The sequence below is a fragment of the Leptodactylus fuscus genome, chromosome 1 (assembly GCF_031893055.1).
Source record: "Leptodactylus fuscus isolate aLepFus1 chromosome 1, aLepFus1.hap2, whole genome shotgun sequence".
Taxonomy (NCBI): domain Eukaryota; kingdom Metazoa; phylum Chordata; class Amphibia; order Anura; family Leptodactylidae; genus Leptodactylus; species Leptodactylus fuscus.
The window spans coordinates 264,259,477-264,281,744 of NC_134265.1; the positions used below are offsets into that span (position 1 = coordinate 264,259,477).

General features: G+C 40.9%; 1 protein-coding gene across 1 annotated transcript in view; it reads left to right on the forward strand.

The window, feature by feature from the left end:
• ETNPPL (ethanolamine-phosphate phospho-lyase) overlaps nt 1-19,966 on the forward strand; it is a 44,250-nt gene extending 24,284 nt beyond the window's left edge. The window contains exons 4-13 of the mRNA XM_075287176.1: nt 271-345; nt 594-687; nt 2,972-3,088; nt 6,272-6,354; nt 7,091-7,316; nt 8,295-8,449; nt 15,439-15,528; nt 16,750-16,880; nt 17,751-17,815; nt 19,288-19,966. Coding sequence (XP_075143277.1) covers nt 271-345; nt 594-687; nt 2,972-3,088; nt 6,272-6,354; nt 7,091-7,316; nt 8,295-8,449; nt 15,439-15,528; nt 16,750-16,880; nt 17,751-17,815; nt 19,288-19,398 — 1,147 coding nt within the window. The 3' untranslated portion in view covers nt 19,399-19,966. The remainder of the gene's footprint in view (nt 1-270; nt 346-593; nt 688-2,971; nt 3,089-6,271; nt 6,355-7,090; nt 7,317-8,294; nt 8,450-15,438; nt 15,529-16,749; nt 16,881-17,750; nt 17,816-19,287) is intronic.
• Nucleotides 19,967-22,268: the final 2,302 nt, after the last annotated feature.

Genomic DNA, 22,268 nt, shown 5'->3' on the forward strand with positions numbered 1-22,268 from the left:
TTTTCTGTAACAATATGTTAGGTCAGACAGCAGGGGCAGTACTCAGTGGTTATACTAATACAAACTGAGAAATAAAATGTATCATACCGTAAAACAAACTACCTACAAATACATAACAGGCATCGCAAGCAGTTTGCTGTCATATATTTATTGGTTTTATATGGTTGAACTGATGGCCTAATACAGGGCATTGCCCTCTTCATGCAGCACTTTTCGGGCACAGGGTGTATAAAGGTGTCCGCCCCTTATTTGCTTAACTTTCTCTTACAGGTCAGAAGCAAATGACCTAGCTTTACGTTTGGCGCGACAGTACACTGGACACCAGGATGTGATAACCCTTGACCAGTAGGTTTTCGAACGTCATTACACCATAGCGCATTCATTTCTGCCTGCTCATAAATCTGTAATACATTATGCACTTTATTTATATTCAGTTAAACTTGCTTATACTTCATTCTTTCTATAATTCTATGTAAATAAAATAGATAATGAACATAAAAACAGCTATAATAATAGTATTAAATTATATTATTAATTATATTAAAGCCATATGCCATAGTAAATGTATATTCTCTTTGTCATTTTTGCTTCAGCGCTTACCATGGACATGTGACATCTTTGATTGACATAAGCCCATATAAATTTCAACAGCTTGGAAAAGATGCCAAAAAAGACTATGTACATGTGGTAAGTGTTCATTATTTCATTTACGTTCTTATTTCGATTCACAACCCATCATTTACTTGTGGAATGAGCTGGTTGTATAGGCCATAGGGGTAAGTTTACACTGAGTTTTTTGCAGGCCTGATTTTTTTTTTAGCTAGAGGAAAAAAAGAATCATGATCTATTTTCGAGCAGTTTTTGCCTTGCAAAGTCAATGGAAGAGAATGAGAGACGGGAAAAAAAAACACTAGCCATTTGTATCTGTCTTCCAGTCATTGAAAAAATCAGCCAGAGGATAAAATCTGCTACGGACTCCCATTGAAATGAAAGGGAGAGTTGGAAGGTGTTTTTTGAGGTGAATGTTTGATTCTGCCTTAAAATCCACCAGGAAAAAACTCTGTGGGAACAGACCCTAAGAGTGTACAGTTACTTTTCTCCTTTCTGAAAGTGGAAAGCTGTGCATCATAAATCTTCTCTATCCAACACACCAGAGGGCAGAGTTAGTAAATCATGATGCACATACTACCAGCCATTAAATGAAACCAGAAAGGAGATCAAATAAATTAATCCAGCCCCAGTGTGTTGAGGGTGGCCTGTGGGCCCCCTTGGCTTCTGGGCCATATTGAAGCAGCGACCACTGCAACTTCTATAGTTACTCCAGTGTGCTCTGCTCTCATTGTCAGTAATGAAGTCATCTCTCACAGTATTGCTCACATCATCAGGAAACCAACCGACCCTGAGTGGCGGTAACCCTTCCACCATTATACCATGTAACAGACACGATTCAGCAACTTTCCCTCTATCAGCTAAGCTAGCTGAAAACAATTGCCTCCTCTACAACGGTACTACAGTGCCACCTATTGCTATGCAGGCAAAGTCTCCTTTAAAGGAAACCAACGATCCTAAGCAAATAGAATGAATTCACACATAAGAAAGACATGTAACTGTCTCCACAATGCTTTCTCTTACACTCTTACATTTAGAAAGGCACCTTTTACTCAGTGAGCTCCCCCTAGTGGAGATTGCACATGAAAGAGAATTTGTAAGAGATCCGTAGGAGATCTATTTTATTGTCACATTTGGTAAAAATAAAATAAACTGTGATGGATACTAATGTACTGATTAACAACTATTAAAGGAATCCTTGCAAGTAATGCAAAACCCCAAATGTGTGTTACATAAGAACATATTATTGGTTTGTTTTATTTCCTAAAGAAGTGCAACCAGTTCCATTATAATCCTTTAGTGTGGTTTGTGTAAGGGAGTAAATTGACTTCTGAATTAGAACTTCCTGTTCCAGTGGTCATATACCCTTTAATTTAGCCCTTTGACATAAAGTGTATATCAACAAAACACAGTAAATGAATCCATCCAAGAATAATAAATCACATATTGTAACTTTTTCTCATAACATTAATAGGAAATGTGCCAACTGTACAAATAAAATAGAATTTGGAGCAAATATGATATAAGTTGAGATATTATATATGTGTCATGGTGACCATAAAGGGATTTTCCTGTTCTTTTTTTTAACTCTTAGGGAGGTTCACAATTTTATAGCTTGATATAAAAATCACATTCCTGACTGTGTTATTAACTAATGATATCTCTGTTTTATAGCTAGGTCTTGATAGCCTATGAAAGCTGAGAATATTTGTTATATGTGGTATAAAACAGGAGATACAGCTATTTAAAGTGACCCCTCCTTTTTGGGAAATGCCACTGTATCTGCATATACTGGCAATATACAGTCACTAAGAGTTAGAAAGTATAAACAGTGTAGACAGGCAGTCGGAAAATATGCCAGAGTTATTGTTACACGTGATGCCAGATGATAAATCTGGAACATCTTTAGACTGTCTAGTCTAACTTTATACTACCTTTTAGTTGGGTTACTTTGAATCAGAATTATGACCCAATTTCATTGCATTTTTGCCTCATCGTGACACATTTAAACTACATCTACGTTTTATGAGTATCCACACCAACATATCTAGCATGTCAAAAAATGATAACCCAAACTAGAAGCGTCGCATTACCAAAGATGTGCCATGTTTGCAAACCCAAACCTCAAGAGTAAAATGCTTAGTTAGAGATTTGGTAGGGATAACTTTAGAACCTGTTTTCTACTAAAAAGAAGGAAAATAAAGCTTAATGATATTATAAAATTACAAAATACCCCCCCCCACACACACACACACACAATAGTAACGTGAAACTATACACTTACAGATTGTGTTTTTGTTGTGTTTTTCTGTCAACACTTCTTGAAATACTTACAAGGTCTTAAATATGCATGCATTTTTAGGCTCCATCACCTGATATCTATCGGGGTAACTACAGAGAAGACCACCCTGATCCTGGGGCTGCATATGCCGATGAAGTCAATAGCATCATCAAAGAGGCTCATGAAAATAATCGCCAGGTTAGTGTGGGGTCATGAACACCGACATGTTTGTTATGTTTCTATCTGTCAGTGTATGGTAATGTTTCATTTTCCAATTGTGTATTTGTACTTTTGATGGTATATTTGTGTAGTCAGTTGGACATTACAATGCACAAGAGAAAAATACACTTACACCACATACTTGGAATAATGGGAACACCCATGACAAGAAAGATTGACAAACTATTTGCCAACACGAAATATACTCATATATATTCTATTGCATCTCATTGACTTCCCTCAAACATTTATTGAGTAAAGATATTATTATATGATTGGATTGGTTTTTTCAGTTAGGCGTTTGCTCTGGTTGTTAAATGTAATGGGGGCAGTGACTTTCCACCCTTTATTGAGCGGGTTATTACATAAAGACTACAGCATAACTGTATGTAAGGCTGGACGGCCCACCAGACAACTATTAGGTATTCTAGGCTTTGAAGGGGTATATATATATTGCTGTAGTGGAGGCTCTGCCTAGTATACAGAAGCAGAAGTGACATAAACATGGTGAAGGAAGACGTCATATGGAGAGGATCAGTGTCACTCACGTGATGTAGTCTTTCAGCTGACTGAACACTGTACCTCATTTACCTATAAGTGTTCTTTATACTACATGACAATACCGTAATGTCATGGAAACATTTGCGACAGGTTTGCTTGGCATTTCACACAAGCCTCATTACCTGTATGACAGGTCTAGCCTGCTGTACATTCTTATGGTGGATATACACTGTAACTGACCTGTAGCAATAAATATACTGTAACAAATTGTATTTTAGCACCGCAAGTAATGTGATAATCCCTTTAAGGGAGTGTCCTACAGAATCTGCGTAGGCTTCTTTGATGTAGGTAGTTCAATAAATGAAAGCTTCATTTTTTCATCTCTCTTTTAGGCAGACATCTTAGTATTCTGTTTAACGTGTTTGCTTTTTTTAGGCTTCTTAATATTCCTGTCCCCGGTTCAGGGTGTTATCCATCCGAAAATATTTAACAACCACTGCTCTTTTGGGACTGGATTTATTATTCTTTGCTGGGGTATAAATTTTCCAAGTATGTTAAGGAAATGTTCCTACGCATCTGCTAAAGACCACAAGGATATCCTGTGATCTGGTTAGGTCCTAATAATGAGTCCTTCTTCTGCCAAGGACTTTGGATTTGCAGAACAAAATGTAATAGTCATCTGTTTCTTAGAACATGCACACAGACGGCATTCTGTGGTCCATATTCCTATTATTATTTTATTACGTACAAAGATACTGTAGCTATACCACAATGCCAGGACCAGGTATATGACACTATGGCTATGACTATGACATTTGGGTAGAGAATAGGCACATTTTGGACTATAAAATAAATAAAGGCAAAATGAATGACATAGATACGATAAAGAAAACACTTATAGGCGGTTTATTATTTGGGCTTTATAAAAAGCCTTTGTCATGGGGAAAGAAAGACTTGCATTCATTTGTGAGACAAAAGGATGGTTATGAAACACAAGGCTTACTAGCACAGAACTCTTGTTTTGTACTCATTTACTCATACTAATCTTATGAGACTGACATTGTGCTGTAACATACTTCTTCTACACTTAGGATTTTGTGGATCAACCTTACAAAACCTTCTTACTAATGGTCAGTTGTTTTCCTTTTTCTCCTTTTTTGCATATTGTAGGTGTTGATGAAGTTGCCCAGTTGCTGACCAAGCTAAAGGCTTATATCTCCCCTATGGAATTCCACATGATGTTGCTCTCCTCATCTCTATAGTGTATATATTTTTTTGCTCACAGCTTTGTGTTTTCAGATTATGGATGATGATACTTTACCCAGCAATGTATAGTGTACAGCATAAACAATACAGTCAAGCTTTAAAAAAAATATAATACAGATCAAACATGTGCAAATGAATAAGCAAGGTGATGCAAAATTCTCCAAGTATAAAGGGATTAGTGTATCTAAATTTCCTGGATTTGCTGACCTTAGTCCCTTTACACATCCTCCAAGATTTATAGCCCACTTGATTTTCTGAGGCCACTTGGACATTGTGGTTTACCAGGACGAGATAACAAACTTTATCTTAGGGAACCCATTTGCAATGTAACTATACACATATCACATGGCAGAAGACACAAGCATATGTGTTTTCAATAAAATGATAACTATGTAGAGTAAGTTATGTGAAAAAAACCCTTTTCCCTTTGTAAAGAGACTTGTGGATCACCCTTTAGAGAATGCATTTTATCTATATCTACTGAGTTAAAGGGGTTGTGCCACAAAAAAAATGTATCTTTTATCCTTAGACTCCCACCGAAACTGAATGCCCCAATTAAAGTGAATGGGAGCTAGAATGGGGTAGTATCCGCATCACAAGGGGTATGTCTGCATTCACTGTAGCTACAGTCACAATGGGGGTAAGACACCCCCATTCTCAGGATCAGTGGGGTCTCAGTCCACACTGATCAGCAATTTATCCTTGGATAGAAGATACATTTTTTTTGTTAAATAACCCCTTTAAGATGTTTTACAAATGTAAAGGACAAAGTATCGCCTTAGGGAAGATGCGTGATATCTTGGCTACATCTGTTACTGTAAATTAGTGTTTCTGGTACATGTATACATTATATGTATTCACCTTTTATTTTTGAGGGACTCATGCTATGTTGTATCAGTATTTTATATGTTACCAACAATTACAAGCTTTTACGATGATGGTAGAATTCTGTATTAAAACAATATAATTCTAGCTATGACGGACATAGCTTTTATGTTTTTCACAGCTGGAGACTAAATAACTTTTTCTAAGAAATGCTGATAATGACATCTGATTGTTTTATTCTGAATAACCTTCATTCTCCATTCCTAGAAGTGACCAGTTGTTGATAAAGAGCTATCATGCCCACTATGACTATAGTTAGGAATGGGCTATAGAAACGTGTTGTATTGTTTGGTGCTCTTGTGTATCAAATGTAGGTCTTCTTGGTCAATGTCAAGCGACACTTATACATAATGAGTTTAGCCCATTCTTACTAACTTTTCTGCCACTAAACTTCATGAGTTTGGGGTACTATATTTGGAGGTCTTATTTTTCTTTCATATAAAGTTCCACACCCAGACTTCTAAAAGAATCCACTAGAGCATTGCCCTGATCTTTTCTTCTCTTATATAGATTGCTGCTTTCATTGCTGAATCCATGCAAAGCTGTGGAGGTCAAATTATTCCACCCCCTGGCTATTTCCAGAGAGTGAAAGAGTATGTACCTGTTCTATAAGGCATTTATTTGTAAAAAAAAAAAAAAAAAAAGTAGAAGAGTTATCAGAGGGATCTGTTTTATAACATCTTCATGTCTAGAATGTAAAGTCAAGATAATTGAAGAGCTACTTACATTTGGAAATACATACGTATATGTTTCAAGAGTCCAGAAGTGCTGAACTATGTGAACTATGGGGGATTTATAAAGTCCAATATTTTGTAATCCCTGTACTGATGGAGGATTTGCCTGATTTATGGTGATGGATAGACACATCTCGTCATATACCGCACCCTTCCTTCAGTGAATAAACTGAAATCTTTTATCCTGTTCATTGAAACTGCCATATATTGTGCACCCACTCTGCTAAACTTTGTATACAGATATTTCAGCAAAGATGTATGTTCCACAAATATTTTACAAGCGATTTCCCTAATAAGTAACAGTGATCGGCAGTTTCCCAAACCAATGGGCCAGAACTAGTTCTTGACTTATGAACCTTGCACTCCCAAGACTTTCTGTACTGATTCAGTTTCATATTCTATTGTAAGAGGATCTAGCTATAAGACTTCTAGGTAGAGCAGTGAGGGTAATACTTAGTAGTCAGACATATCTCATGTATGAGACGCGGTCACCAGTCTGCTCATTTGATCATCAGACTAAATGCTTTCTATTTACAACCTCTGAAAACCGTTGTGATTCTTTGTATGTTCCATTGCTATATTTCTTTTGTTGCAGGTATATACATAAGGCTGGAGGGGTTTTTATAGCTGATGAAGTTCAGGTTGGCTTTGGACGAGTTGGTAAACATTTCTGGAGTTTTCAGCTACAGGGTGAAGACTTTGTACCAGATATTGTTACCATGGGAAAGCCTATTGGTAATGGGCATCCAATGTCTTGTGTTGTGACAACCAAAGAAATTGCAGAAGCTTTTGGGGCAACTGGCTTGGAATACTTTAACACGGTAAATTTGTGTAAAATGTTTAGTCAAAAAGCAAAATGATTTGTGTGTCTACCCAATCCTATAAGTGAATACCCACTCCTTCAAACAGGCCCTGGATTTAAAGGGCCAAACATTCACTTATAGCATTGCTGCCTTCCATCAGTTGGCACTAGAGTATAGCTTTTTCTGTTTGAGGGGATGTTCATTTCCATACCTTTTTTAGTGTAAAATGGCATAGCCTATAAGACTCCCTATGTCTATGCCAATCTCCATGAAGAAAATAGAAGTCATTTAATAGCTACGCATGCATGTTATAGGTCCTTCTATTTTGTTCATTATTTACTTTACAAATAAATGTAAGTACCAACTGGTGGACATAAATCTGAACATGTACACAACCCCCCCCCCCCTCCCACACACACCCCAAATGACCTGAACTGTCAACTACATATAAATAAGGTTTAATAGACATTGGCAGATTGGAGTTGGGAAGGAATTTATGGGCTTTGAAAGGGGGGGGGGGGGGTGGAGTAAGAAATGGAAAGGAAAATCGAAAAATGCTTGCGGCGGGAAGGGGTTAAAGAGCGTTACCATGCACTGCTACATGGACATTGGACATTTCTTGTGAGGTTTCCATACTGAATACAGGTGATCATTAGGTTTCCCAACAAAAAGACAGCCTGTTATCGGTGACACTTCTAACAAAATGTGATCATATAAAGTAAACAGCACCTTTATAAATATACTCATTGCCATAAGGGTCATTTAGGGTTAAACAAGCTGCCAGACTGCAATAAATCTCGAAAAACAACATACACAGCAAAAACAGAAAGTCTGTTTCTGCAATGTAATGAGCATGAATGTGCTTAGATATGGCATTTTTTAGGACAGTTTCCATAGAATATGTGAAAAATTCTAAAGGCTTTTATTTTGCCAGTGATTTTTTTTAAAATTTAGGTTTTAAGATATTTATAGTTATGCTCTCCATTATACTTGCAGTTTGGAGGAAACCCAGTGTCTTGTGCTGTTGGCCTGGCTGTGCTTGATATTATTGAAAAAGAAGATTTGCGAGGAAATGCTATCAGAGTGGGAAACTATCTTGTGGAGCTGCTGCAGGAGCAGAAAGAAAAACACCAGATGATAGGCGATATCAGGTAACCGCTCACTGGGAAAGTCATCTGACTTGATGGTAAATAGGTTTCCAAAACACTTTGCTACAGGGGAAGGTCACCAGCTGTCCCGCTGTTGGGCCCTATATCTCTTCTCACTCTTTTTTCCATAATGATTGACTTGTGACAGCATATGTATAGTGGGAACTAATGCTCATATATTCATAAGTGGAATGAATAGTATTATTAATGATATGTAGATGTCAGCTGACATACTGTAGGTACAAGAACAAGGTATAATCCATATCATGTTGGTGGCAACCAAGAGTTAAAAAAGGTCAGAATGGGAAAACATTTCTTTAAACGTTACAACTTGTTGAAGAAGTAAGTGCCTAGGGATAAAAAAAACACAACACTTGTATTTCAATGTATTTCAGTAGTGAAGAGTTATATAAGGCTATATTAATGCATCTACATTACATGTAAATATGCTATCTGCATTTTTCGCGGATATATACGTATCCATTAATAATAATAATAATAATAATAATACATTTTATTTATATAGCGCCAACATATTCCGCAGCACTGTACAATTTGTAGGGTTCAAATACAGACAGAAAGATAAATTCCAAAGAAAGTCATTTCACACAATGGGACTGAGGGCCCTGCTCACAAGAGCTTACAATCTATGAGGTAGAGGGGGTGACACAAGAGGTAGCAGGGGCGGCATTGCTTATGCAGAGGTCAGACACTTTTGTAATAGAGGTGACTGTCATTACATAAACATAAGACTATATGAGCCGTCGACAGTTGTGTCCTTTAACATGTGGATGGAGCTTGGACCTATAAAGTTAGCATGAGATGACATCATATCATGTGGGGAAATATGGGAGCGGAGACAGAGGAGGGTTAAGGGTTTACGTTAGACATTGTGATAGGCTTGTCTGAAAAGATGCGTCTTCAGTTTGCGTTTGAAACTGTAGAAATTGGGAGTTAATCTGATTGTCCAGGGTAGAGCATCCCAGAGAAGTGGTGCAGCTCGGGAGAAGTCTTGTATACGAGCGTGGGAGGTTCTGATAATCCATTCATTTAGTGTCTTCACTGAGATAGCTTTTTTTTTTCATAGACTAAAGCTAGGTTCACACTAGCACTGGGTTCTCCGTCATTCTGGTCCTATAGGGGACCCAAACAATGGAGAGCCTGTTGGCTCAAAACAGCAGTTACCGACCCTCCTCTGTCCGGGGGTCCCAGAAGTGACTATCTACATTGCACTTTGGTTGTCTGTGACCGGACTCTGTGAGTTTGTTCCATGCCCTGTTTCGTTGTGATGACTTTTTTCTAGCCTTACCTTTTTATATGTTTTTGCCCACTCTTATATGTTATTTGCTCCAGTCCTCTAGCCGCTTCCTACTTTTTGTATGTTACTAGTCTGTTCAGATGCCCGTGTGTCGGAGCCGGAGCTGCTCTCTCTCCTGCTTGTGCCTTTCACTCTTCTTTGTGTGTTTCTCTTCTGGTGCTCTGTCTTTGGCCGCGTGGCTTGCCTTCTCTGTCCCCACATAGCTCTGTCACTGCAGTGCGGGGTCATCTGGAGACTTGTGCTCCTGTCGCCTAGCCTTCCCCCGAGGGTACCCCGCAAGCCCTCTTTTTGTGTTCTTATTCAGCGTTTTGTGTGAGGTCTCTAGCTCTCTTGAGATCTCTGGTCTCTGGTCCTTAGTCTTTGCGTGTTCCTTGTGTAGTTTGGTCTTCCTCCCCCCCCTTCCGTTCTTCCCTCCTGTATCTTATTTGTTCTTTGTTCCCCCCTAATGTCGGATATAACTGTCTCCTCTTTCAATGTTAAGGGGCTCAATGTCCCTGAAAAGCGTTCGCAAGTTCTATACGATGCCCATAAACGTAGGGTGCAAGTTTTATGTTTGCAAGAAACCCATTTCCTGGCTACCTGTACACCCACGATTAAGAATAGATACTATCCGCAATGGTTCCATAGTAGTAGCACTTCGGGTAAGGTTAAGGAGGTGGCCGTCTTTTTCCATAAAAATCTCCCCGTGAAAGTCTTAGATTCTTTAGTGGATAGCGAGGCGAGGTACTTATTTCTTATCTGTGAAATTTCAGGTGTTGTTTATACGATTGCTAATATATACGCTCCCAATGTTGATCAGGTTCCTTTTCTGCTGTCTGCCCTGTCTGCGCTCCAGTCCTTCGCCAGGGGTCACATGATTGTCTGCGGTGATTTTAACCTCCTGCTTAACCCTTTGCTAGATACTTCCACGGGTAGGTCCCAGATTTCTTATGGCGCTCTAAATAAGGTTCGGAAGGCGTTGAACGCCTTGCTGTTATGCGATGTTTGGCGAATCCTCCACCCGACCGACAGGGACTACTCCTTTTTCTCCCATCCTCATGGTTCGTACAGTAGGATTGATTATATCTTCTTTTCTCATAATCTTCTTTCCTCTGTCTCGGCGGCCTCGATTGGTGTTGCCTTCCTCTCTGACCATTCTCCAGTTTCCTGTGTTTTTCGTTCACCTGTTGCCAGCTCGCGGTCTAATACTTGGAGATTGAATGAATCGCTCCTTCTTGATCCGCAGTGTTTGGCGGAGCTGAAGCTTTCTGTCTCTCACTTTGTACAGGATCACTCTAGTGATGTCACCGCCCCTGCGATGCAGTGGGAGGCTCTGAAATGCGTTCTCCGCGGAGTGCTGATGAAGCATGGTGCGCGTCTAAAGAGAGAGGCTGGTCTGAAGCTTCGCTCTCTCTTGAGCGATCTGGCAATCTTAGAAGCTCAGCACAAGCGTACGCTCCAGCAGGCGACATTGGCGTCTCTGACTGCTACGCGTCAAGAGATTAGATCTCTTCTTGAACGGAAACATCAGCGGCTTCGTCTATTGGGACAGCGCTCCTTTTATGAATGGGGTAACAAGGCGGGCCGCCTGCTAGCGCGGGCAGTTCGGGAGCGCCATGCAGCCCAACACGTCATGGCTCTCAAATCGCCCTCGGGCTCTATTACTCATACCACATCTGCCATTGCCGCGGCCTTTCAGGAGTATTATAGTTCCCTCTATCATTTACCCCCACCGGGTCAGGTCCATCCGGCTCCTGCCACTGGAACCTCTCTTTCTCAATATGTCGCTAGTACTGCCCTTCCGTTTCTGCGCCCAGAGGATGTGGCTTTTCTGGAAACTCCCTTTTCTGCAAGTGAGCTGGAATTGGGTATTGCCTCCCTCCCCGGGGGCAAGAGTCCGGGCCCGGATGGTTATACAGCGCGGTTTTTTAAGGTGCTTAAGGCTGACTTGGCGCAGCCGCTCCTGCGCGCGTTTAACTCCTCTACTTCTGGGGTCCCCTTCCCCCCTGCTTTCCTCCAAGCCCATATTACTGTAATACCTAAAGAGGGCAGGGATCATTTGCTCTGTGCTAATTATAGGCCAATCTCGCTCCTGAATACTGACGCTAAGCTTTATGCCAAACTGATTGCCAATCGCCTGAGCCCGTTCATGGGAGAACTTGTACATCCTGATCAGGTGGGGTTTATCCCTTGTAGGGAGGCCCGGGACAACACCCTGCGGGCCTTCTCTGCAATTCATCAGGCACAGCGCTCTCGAACCCCTATGATGCTGTTGTCTCTCGATGCGGAGAAGGCTTTTGACAGGGTGGACTGGAAGTTTTTAGAGGCTACCTTGACTCAAATAGGCTTCGGCCCAGCCATGCTCGCGCGCATTCAGGCTCTCTACAGTTCTCCTATGGCTCGGGTCCGGGTTAATGGCTCTCTTTCCTCCCCCTTTACCATTTATAATGGTACTAGACAAGGTTGCCCGCTCTCCCCTCTCCTATATGCACTAGTAATGGAGCATCTCTTAGTCGCTATTAGGAACAACCCTGATATCCGCGGCCTGCAGATGCGTAACTGTCATCTTGAGGTGTCTGCTTTTGCAGATGACGTTCTCCTGTTCATCACCAGCCCGCTTACTTCTCTCCCGTCCGTTCTCAAGGAGATTAGCACTTACAGCTTCTTTAGTAATTATAAGATCAATTTGACAAAAAGCACAGCCTTAGATGTCTCACTGCTTCCGTCGACCCTTGGTGCCTTGCGTTCTTCCTTTCAATTTTCGTGGTCCCCCAGATCCATTAAGTATCTGGGAGTGCAGTTGCCCCGTAATTTGGGAGATACCTATATGCTGAATTTCCTTCTGATACTCCGCACTTTGCGGTCTGATCTTGAGCGCTGGGACACCAAGGGCCTCTCGTGGCTGGGACGCATCAATTTACTGAAAATGAATGTCCTCCCTAGGTTGCTGTATCTCTTTCAGACTGTCCTGGTGATCCTGCCTTCGTGTTTTTTCTCGGTGATTAACAAATCCTTTACCAAATTTGTCTGGGCCTCGAGACCCCCCCGTATTGCTCGCAGTACGCTAGCTCGTTCCAAACGAAGAGGAGGCCTGGCGGCTCCAGACTGTATGAAATACTACTTAGCGGCGGTCGCTACGCGTATTCTTGACTGGCATCACTCGACTAAGACTAAGCTCTGGGTTTCCCTCGAGGACTCATTGAGCCCTGTCCCCCTCACTGCACTTCCCTGGCTCCATGAGAAATATTGGACTGATGATAAACAGTATCCGCTTCCCTATATAGCGCGCCAGACTATGGGAGTATGCCGTAGATATAGTGCCATGCGTCTCCTCTATACGAACGATGGCCCCATGACTCCCATATCGGGTAACCCGGACTTTCCTGCAGCGTTGGGCTCTTCCTTCTTATCTTATCGCGTCGGCTCTCCCACCCTTCGCTTTAAGCAGGTCACTTCTGCCTCTTCGCTTCTCTCCCACTCTGAGATTTTGACTCAATCCTCTGGTTCGGATACACCTCTCTCCTCTTGGCAATACTCCCAGCTTTCTCACTTCTACTCCTCTTTGCGGCCCTCTCGGGACCTTCATAGATCTTTGTCGCTGTTCGAACGTCTTTGTATCTCTTCCACTCCTCCCTCCCACACTGTCTCCCTTCTGTATGGTCTCTTGCTGGACGGGGCTGAGGATTCGCTTCCGTCATTTACTGGTGGGTGGGAGAGGGAATTGGGGGCCTCATTCCCTCCTGATGTGTGGTCTTCGGCATTTCGTGCGTGTCATACCTTCTCTATGTCATGCAGGGCGCAGGAGACCAATTTTAAGATACTTTCCAGGTGGTATCGAGTTCCTGCCCTCCTGCATGATATTTACCCCTCCACCTCTGATAGGTGCTGGAGATGTCTATCCGACCGTGGCACGATGGCACACGTTTGGTGGGGATGTCCTCTATTACGCCCTTTTTGGACTGGGGTCAGACAGGTTATTCGGCAGGTGACGGGGATTGACTTGGAGGACGACCCGGCCCCGCTTCTTCTTTCCTTGTTCTCCCGGACGTTTTCTAAACCTACCCGTAGACTTCTCAGATTCTTGTTGGTGGCAGCGCGCTCTGTCATTCCCAGGTTATGGAAGTCCCCAACCCTTCCTTTCTCATTTGCTGGCTGAATGAGGTTCTAGCTCTTCGAACGATGGAGACCCTGGTTGCTGAGCTTCGCCAAGATGATACTAAGCATCAGCAGACTTGGCTCCTTTGGAACCATTTTTACTATTCTGCCGACTTCCGTTCCCTCTTCCCTTCTGTGTCCCCTGTGTAGTGTCCCCCTGTGCGTTTTGTCTGTTCAACATGTACCTATTCCCTCTGATACTTGATTTCCAATTGTTCTGAGGTTTTTACATGTGCTTTGTTTTTCAGCTCTGCTGCGCCAGAGCGTTTGCCCGTTTTGGTTACTTGTTTTTCTTTATTCGTTTTTCACCTTGTACCCTCCTTTTTCCCCGCCCCCTCCCCCCCCTTCACCCCTATGTTCTGCCTTTATTCGACTCCTTTGTTTTTTTATTTCCCCCCCCCCCTTCCCCCCCCCTTTTTTCCCCCGGTTTTTGTAAAAATTTGTAAAACGTTCAATAAACTTTTAATGTTGAAAACAGCAGTTACCTTTGGACACTGCCTACGGAGACTCCAACTCAGATGTGAACCAAGCCTATAGAAAGCGTCAGAAATGTAAAACAATTGATCTGTTTCACAAAAACATGAACTTTCTGCAAAACACATGTCCGCATGGCATCAGTATGATATCCGCAATTATGGACCCACAAAAAGATTTTTATGATCCAATACACTTATATGGGCAACCCTGATCTGCAAACACAGACAAGAACATGACATACTACATATTTTGGGGCTCACTTCTATGGCCCAGACACTGATCCATAAAAATCAAGGACATAGAAATGAATTGGTTTATATGCTATCCATTTTCATGCATCCATGAAAATAGATAGCATGGAGTCTTAGCAAAAGACAGCACCACATCGGTCCATCAGTTAGGTACAGTATTGCAACTTAGCCAAACTCACTTCAAAAGAGTTAATCTACAATACTAGAGTCATCCCATGAACAGGTATGCTGCAGTTTATAGGATAAATACATATTTCCCTAAACCAACATCATACATATAGCCCCATCATGACTGCTGTTGGATAGCATCAACCTGCATAGTATTCCTCTTCACTAGACATGCATTGTTAAAAAAAACAAGCAGGACAATAGGTCCAAGGGTCTAGGACATAGATCCAAGGGTTATGTGAAGTAGAAACAGATACTAAGCCCTTCTGTCTTAGGTGGCAAACACCAGCACCGTAATGGGATCCACATTTTGATCTTTGTCATAGTGCCACCTCTCTTCTTATGTACATGACTGTCTTAGACTCAAACCTTTGCACAGTCACTAGCTTTATATGTGTGTCCTTATAATGGACATTTTCAGGTCAAGTATAGTATTCCTATCAATATTCTGCAATTTCATTCTGTATTACCAGAGGAGGTTACATTTGGCTACGTACGGTATGCTGGGTCTGCGTTGTGCAGGCTTTCTTACAAAATGAAAAGCATAGCATTTTGCAGAGTATGTAGTTCATATTTCCTGTGCAGGCCGTCTACATGTATTGCTAAAATAAAATATTTCACAATATCGTTCTCATTTTCTACAGAGGTGTTGGGTTGTTTATTGGTGTGGATCTGGTTAAAGACAGGCAGCTGAGGACACCGGCGACAGCAGAGGCCCAGCACATTATATACAAGTAAGTGTTTTACTGAATATATATCAGAGAGGACTGCTTACTAAGCTAAAGGTTTCCAATGAGCAAATAACATAACACTTAAAGAACTTTAGAATTCTAACATATAGTTTTACCATATGGTCTCATCTACAAGCATCGTATGGAGCAGGAGCTGAATAGATTGATATATAGTTTATGGGAAAGGAATTAGTGTAACTTTCATTTAAATTAATGCTCATTCTGGACTTAGGAGCCAAGAGGGCGGTCCTATTAATAAATGTCAGGCTGCCATGTATGAGTCTGCATGCAGAAACTACTGTCAGTCAGCGAATTACCAATTATACTGAATGTTCTTCAGTGTAATAATATATACTCTGCTCCTCCTGCTCTATAACAAGATGCATGTAGAATGGATTGTATTTACAACATGACAGGTCCCCTTTAATAAGTTCCATATCATCAAAATATTCAATCCTTGTACACAAAGAAATATGCCCCAACTAATATGTAGGTAAATATATATCTAAATGATAGCCAGCTTCTCAAATTTTACATTCATGAGATGGATGTTTACAGTGTTTCTCTATATTGTGAATGGCACCATTCATATATTTTATTGTATAGTTATGTAACAGTAGGACTAAGACAAAAATCAACAGTCTTACATTACCCCGAAATCCATAGTGGTCAGGGCAATATTATACACATTTCATGGGCAGTAGGTTTGGCTGACTTTCATCTATACATATGACAATTTTTGCACCTCTAGTACCTTTACAGGAAATTTAAGCGCTACAGAGCCTCTTTAGTACAGCATATTCATGATCGTATATAACAATCTTCTTAAAGGTGGTTTCCCACCTAAACAACTTACTTATCCTGTGGGATATGAAGCAGATCAGTGGGAGTCTGACAACTGGGACTCCCAATGATCTAGAGAAGGAGGGTGGTTTTCTCTCCAGTTTGAATGGAATAGTGGATAGAAAGGTATCCATTCATACTGGGGAGAAAAACTCCTCCATTTTTGTGATCAGTGGAGGTCCCAGCAGTCAGACTCCACCGATCTGTGAAGAGGGGATCATTTAATGAGGCAGGAAAACCCCTTTAAGTAGACAACTCATTTAACTCTTTAACTATGGCTCATAGAGAATGTTTCTTATATTATGTGGAAGTTTTTGTAAGGTAATTCATGACATTGGTACCTAATGTCCACTTGTACTAAAGCCAACTTGTATATTTTAGGTTGAAAGAAAAACGGATTCTTCTGAGTGCAGATGGCCCACATAGAAATGTCCTTAAATTTAAGCCTCCAATGTGTTTTGCAAAGGAAGATGCCAAGATGGTGGTCGACGCCATAGATGAACTGCTTACTGGTATGGAAAGAACTTGTTATATAATGTCAAACAACTCTAACAAAAAGTGTTCTATCAAAAGCACACCTAAGGAAGCAGTTTAACATAATAAAGTGTTCAGAAAATGTAGTAAGCAATATAGAAACATAGGACCATATAAAGCATGCATTTTAATATAAGCTAACAATGTATTGCAATAGATTTCTATTAAAAGTTTTCATTTAGTTTACTTTTGATTTGAGTATTGTAGTCATGTGTATACTGTGCATATGAAGAGTAGACAGTCCATGCACAGAGCAACTGGGTCGGAAAGTACATTGTAAGAAGAACAGTTAATTTCTATATAATAGGCAATACTTTTGTATTAAAAAAAGGCTAGAAGGTCATAGTGCTTAAAAAAATCAAGAATGTAGAGGGCTCAGTTTACTGACCTCTCATGTATTTTAATGTGATATAGCATCAAGAAATATAAAATATACTCAATGCACACTGCGCCTAAGTTCTAAATTTTACATAGGCTGGTGAACTTCCGCAACCACTGGGGTTATTTTAGCCTATACAGCTATACAGTCAGTCACAACAACAGCATTGTATACTATACAATGACAAATGTTGGAGCTATATGTCAGAAAATTTTCTGTGAAAAATCAGGTTAACAACATTCCTTCTTCTGGTCGTTGATGCTGATCCTTTCTGAAGATAGGACATCAGTACTAGATAAGTGGGGAATCCAAAACTAAATTTCAAGGAATTTTCCTGCCTGATAGGTTTTGCTTCATTGATGAATCACCATTGCCCCACATAATATTTTATGGCGCAATACAATGGTATGACTTTGAGTGCTCTTAAAAACCTTGTGACAAAAACACCTGTTAATTTGTTTGTCTTTAGCCTTTGAAGAAGCAAGAGGAGCAAAACTAACCGTAGCGAATGAACAGCCAGTGAACAAAAGAAAAGTAAGTCACTAACATGCTGATATCTAACATTGTATCCCTTCAACAAGTACATAGAATTCAATGGCTAGCAAGTACAAAACATTTGACAATGTATCTTACGATTAAATATAATGTCATATGTCTATGGTTCTTGGACAGTGAATCCCTTTGCAGGCCCTCTCAAGGCTCCCACGCCCTGCATGAGCAGTGCACAGAAAATCCCATTCAAGAAACTACTGTACATACAGATAGGGACCATACAACCTCCAGGCTGCCTAGTGGCAGTAGTGCTGCCCCCCTATTCAATCTATTATATTTTGAATAGTATAAATAGCTGGCAGTTGAAAAGACCGACGATAATCCTATAGAGGTAAATACAATCTCACTGGCTTTTTTCCAGTGATGTCACCTTTTGTGATGCCACAATTTTGCTCATTTCAGAAAGCTGTCCTTAAAGAGATTCTACCATTAAAACACTTTTTTTTGTTGATAAGACATCGGAATAGCATCGGAAAGGCTATTCATCTTTTACCTTTAGATGTGATCTCCGCCCTCCGCTGTTCCTTAGAAATACCGGTTTTTACCGGTATGCAAATTAGTTCTCTCGCAGCGATGGGGGCGGGCCCCAGCGTTGGAAATGCGATGGGGGCGTCCCCACTGCTGCTCGAAAACAGGCTCCAGCGACGCCTCTATCTTCGGCTGGATCCTCCCCTTCTTTCGTCGTCTTTCTTCGGCGTCACCTCTGATGCCTGCGCAGTTGGCTCTGCCAGTGAGACACTAGTAGAGCCGACTGCGCATGCGCGCAATTGCGGCCTTGGAGCTATAGCCGCCGGCCAGCATGCGCAGTCGGCTCTACTAGTGTCTCATTGTAAGAGCCAACTGCGCAGGCGTTGGAGGTGACGCCGAAGAAAGAAGGGGAGGATCCAGCAGAAGATAGAGGCGTCGCTGTTTTCGAGCAGCAGTGGGGACGCGCTATCGCATTTCCAGTGCTGGGGGATGCCCCCACCGCTGCGAGAGAACTAATTTGCATACCGGTAAAAACCGGTATTGCTAAGGAACGGCGCGGCAGAGATCACATCAAAAGGTAAGAGACTAATAGCCTTTCTAAAGGCTATTCCGATGTCTTATCTACAAAAAAAAGTGTTTTAATGGTAGAATCCCTTTAAATTAGATGCCCAAGAGCAATATATCCCCTATATTCAACCTATTCATTCTCCTAACACGCCAGCACTGTGCTCTGGTGGTCCCTACCGATTTTACTGGTTGGCAGTGATATTTTATACAAGCACACATGACTACTGGAGTCAATCACTGGTCTCAGTGGTCACATGCCATACAAGCTGCTGAGACCATCACATGCACGTATACTCCAATATACAGAGACTGGTGGGAACCACAGAGGTGACATAGCTGCCTCAGCATGGAATGAGCAGTTAGTATTCTTTCTTTATCACATTCCCTTTTTCATTTTGATCAAATATTTGTCTTTACAGGATACCAGCCACGTACATGAAAACAATTTACATGGCGGCGCTTGCAGAACCCAAGAAAATGGATTTCACTCAGAAACTCATCCTGTCAGCAAGAAAAGAATAAGAACATAAACCAGATACAAGAGTTTTCAGCTCTTCCAATATTGCGATTTAATGCCAGTGTATAGTTGGTTAATGTTAGAGCAGCATTTATTACAAACTCGATTGTATATGTGCCTGTAATTTCAATATATCATATTGGAACGGAAATTATATCCATGTTTTAATGGCTTATGCATATAACACAAGTTAGCATATTTGTGGTTAGGGACGGTGCATCATGGGAGTGCAATGCCATCAGCTGACCTTTTTATACATATTACCTAGATACAATATTTTATCATCTTATCAGGTTCAGCACATTAATGTGCTGAATTCTTAATTTAGTTATCAGGTTATTTGTACAGCTATTTCATAATCCAAGGTCTAACCAATAAATCATGCAATTGTGTAATCGGAACAAACTTCACTTACGGTGGAGAACAACTTACAGTATTGTATAGCTCCTGAAACCATGTGCACTACTATTGGTAGTATGTTTAAGTTTATGTGTATGTTAATGGAATAGGCATGTTGTATACTACTGTACTGTAACATTTAGCTCATATTAATGTCAATAAACTCTATGTCATTTAACATAGTTTTATTACATGTATTTTATAATCCAAAAATCTCTAATCTTTATAGTTTGCAAGCCAGTTTCTGATATGGCAGAAGGGGTTGAGGTATAGAATACATTAAAAAGAAATAATGTATTCTATACAGTATGACTAAATCATATAGCTCTTACTCTAGTCCTTATTGCCAACGATTGGCCACCTTATTACCAGTGTTTGATGTCAGCAGTAGAAATCCATATACCTAATTTTGTAATGTTTCGGTTGCATTGTCAAACCTTACAACTATGAATATGGATTGCTATAGCTGAAATGAAATAATGATATAGCATACTTTCTTTGTGAGTGACGAGTCTATATATGTGATTGAAGACTGGATGGAACCCTTCTCAGCTACAAGAACAAGTTATTAAAGGTGCCGTGCATCCTTATTGTATTCTTTGGATAGGTCATCAATATCAATCAGCAGAGGGGGCAATACAAGGAATAATGGCAGCTGGTCTACAGCACAGTATACAGTCGGATGCAGATGCCTCCATACATTGTATAGTGACATTGCTGCACTATCGCAACTCATTTCCCATTAATTTCAAGGACAGGCCATCAATTTCAACAATTAGACAACCCCTTTAAGGCAAATTAAACATTCAATGTAAGTAAAACTGGTCTAAAGAATCATTTTCAGTTTGTGGCTCTCTATATGTTAAAAGGTTATTTACATCTCATCTTTATGAGCTTGTCAGGAGCAGCTGAATGTGACTATGGTATGTAGGAAAAACAGGAACACCATAGCACTGCAAGATTCTCCAATTGTTATGGAAACAGCTTAGCTCACTGTATGCTACTTTTATAAGAACTATTTACTTCTATAGGGGTTATGGAAACAGCGTAGAACAGCTGTTTTCTACTATTTCCATTAGAGATGTAACACAAAGCTCCTAGATCCCAATGTAAAGTCTGTACCAGGCCCAATAACTATAATGCATAGTGAGCAATGTTTTTTTTGTGCGGGGTGCAGATTTGGAATAAAGAAATCAAACATGAAATACTCGTTGTACCATGCAAAAATTGTAATGTGATCCCTGTTGTTCACTTCCTTTGTTGGATATAAATTTCCTTCATTGATGGGTACAGATTTTGGCTGATCATGGGCCTCAGAGTAGTTTGCAGTAAGCCTGGTTTGTGGGAGACAGATGATGTCCCTCTCACAGTTTAGTCATTTTCTTGAAGAATGAGTTGTAAGTTGCAACCAAAGTGTGACACCTCCAAGTGATACTCCAGCAGACTCACTCACGGCCCAGATGCACCAAACAGCTCATTTGTATATGGGTTAAATGATGATTTTCTCAGCAGCAAGATTGCACTATACATGCATACTGCACAGGCCTGTAAAGGCCTACACAGCAGCGTATAAGTGGTTTAAAAGCTGTTTTGGTAGTGGTCGACTCCCTTTAACAGATTCAGTGGAACAGCAGGGGGTAATGACGATTCCTTAATAATGCAAATGCAAATTTCTCAATATACAGTAGGTGTCCCACGGGGCACAGATGGCATCAAAGTTGGGTACAGTATTATTGAGATCGGTGGTCAGGTATTCAAGATTGTGAACATCCTTGACCCTAGCAAGAAAGTCAATGCCCGAAAGGGGGGGCATAGATTTGCAGCATAGGGCAATCAAAGTCTTAGCCGCCATAAAGAGGTGCAAGAACAAATCAGTCAGACTTCTAGTCCATCTGTTGAGGCAAATTAAGCAGTAACAAAAGGAACTTCCTGTATGAACAAACCATCTGTGAGTTCCATAACTTCTCTCACATATAAGGGAAAAATCCAAAATATATGATAAAGCATGCCCATCTCAGTAAGGCATCACCAACAAACCTGAGGAATACTGGGATTCAGAGAGTGCAGTAAAGCTGGAGTGTGATACGAATATATATGACGCTTGACCTGCCTCTCCCTAATGTCACACAGGATGAGAATTTTATAGCGTGTGACCGTATAATTTGCCATTGATCAAGGGAAATCGGGTGGCCTAGAGCATTCTCCCATCTGGCCATGTACCTGTGTGCTGGAGGAGGTGCCCCCTCCGGACAGGAAAGGAGTTGAGAAATGGCAAAAAGTAATCCTTTTGTAGAAGTGCCTGATTTACACAGTCTCTCAAATATTGTGTGTGTTGTGTTTCAAGGAGCCAAACAAGGTGGACATAAAGTGAGTGATTTGGCAATAGTGTAGTCAATCAGTCTGGGTAATGTTCAACTCCACCGTAAGATAATGAAAGGGCCTGAGGGCCAGAGACCACGGATCCACTATATCGCACAAACAGAA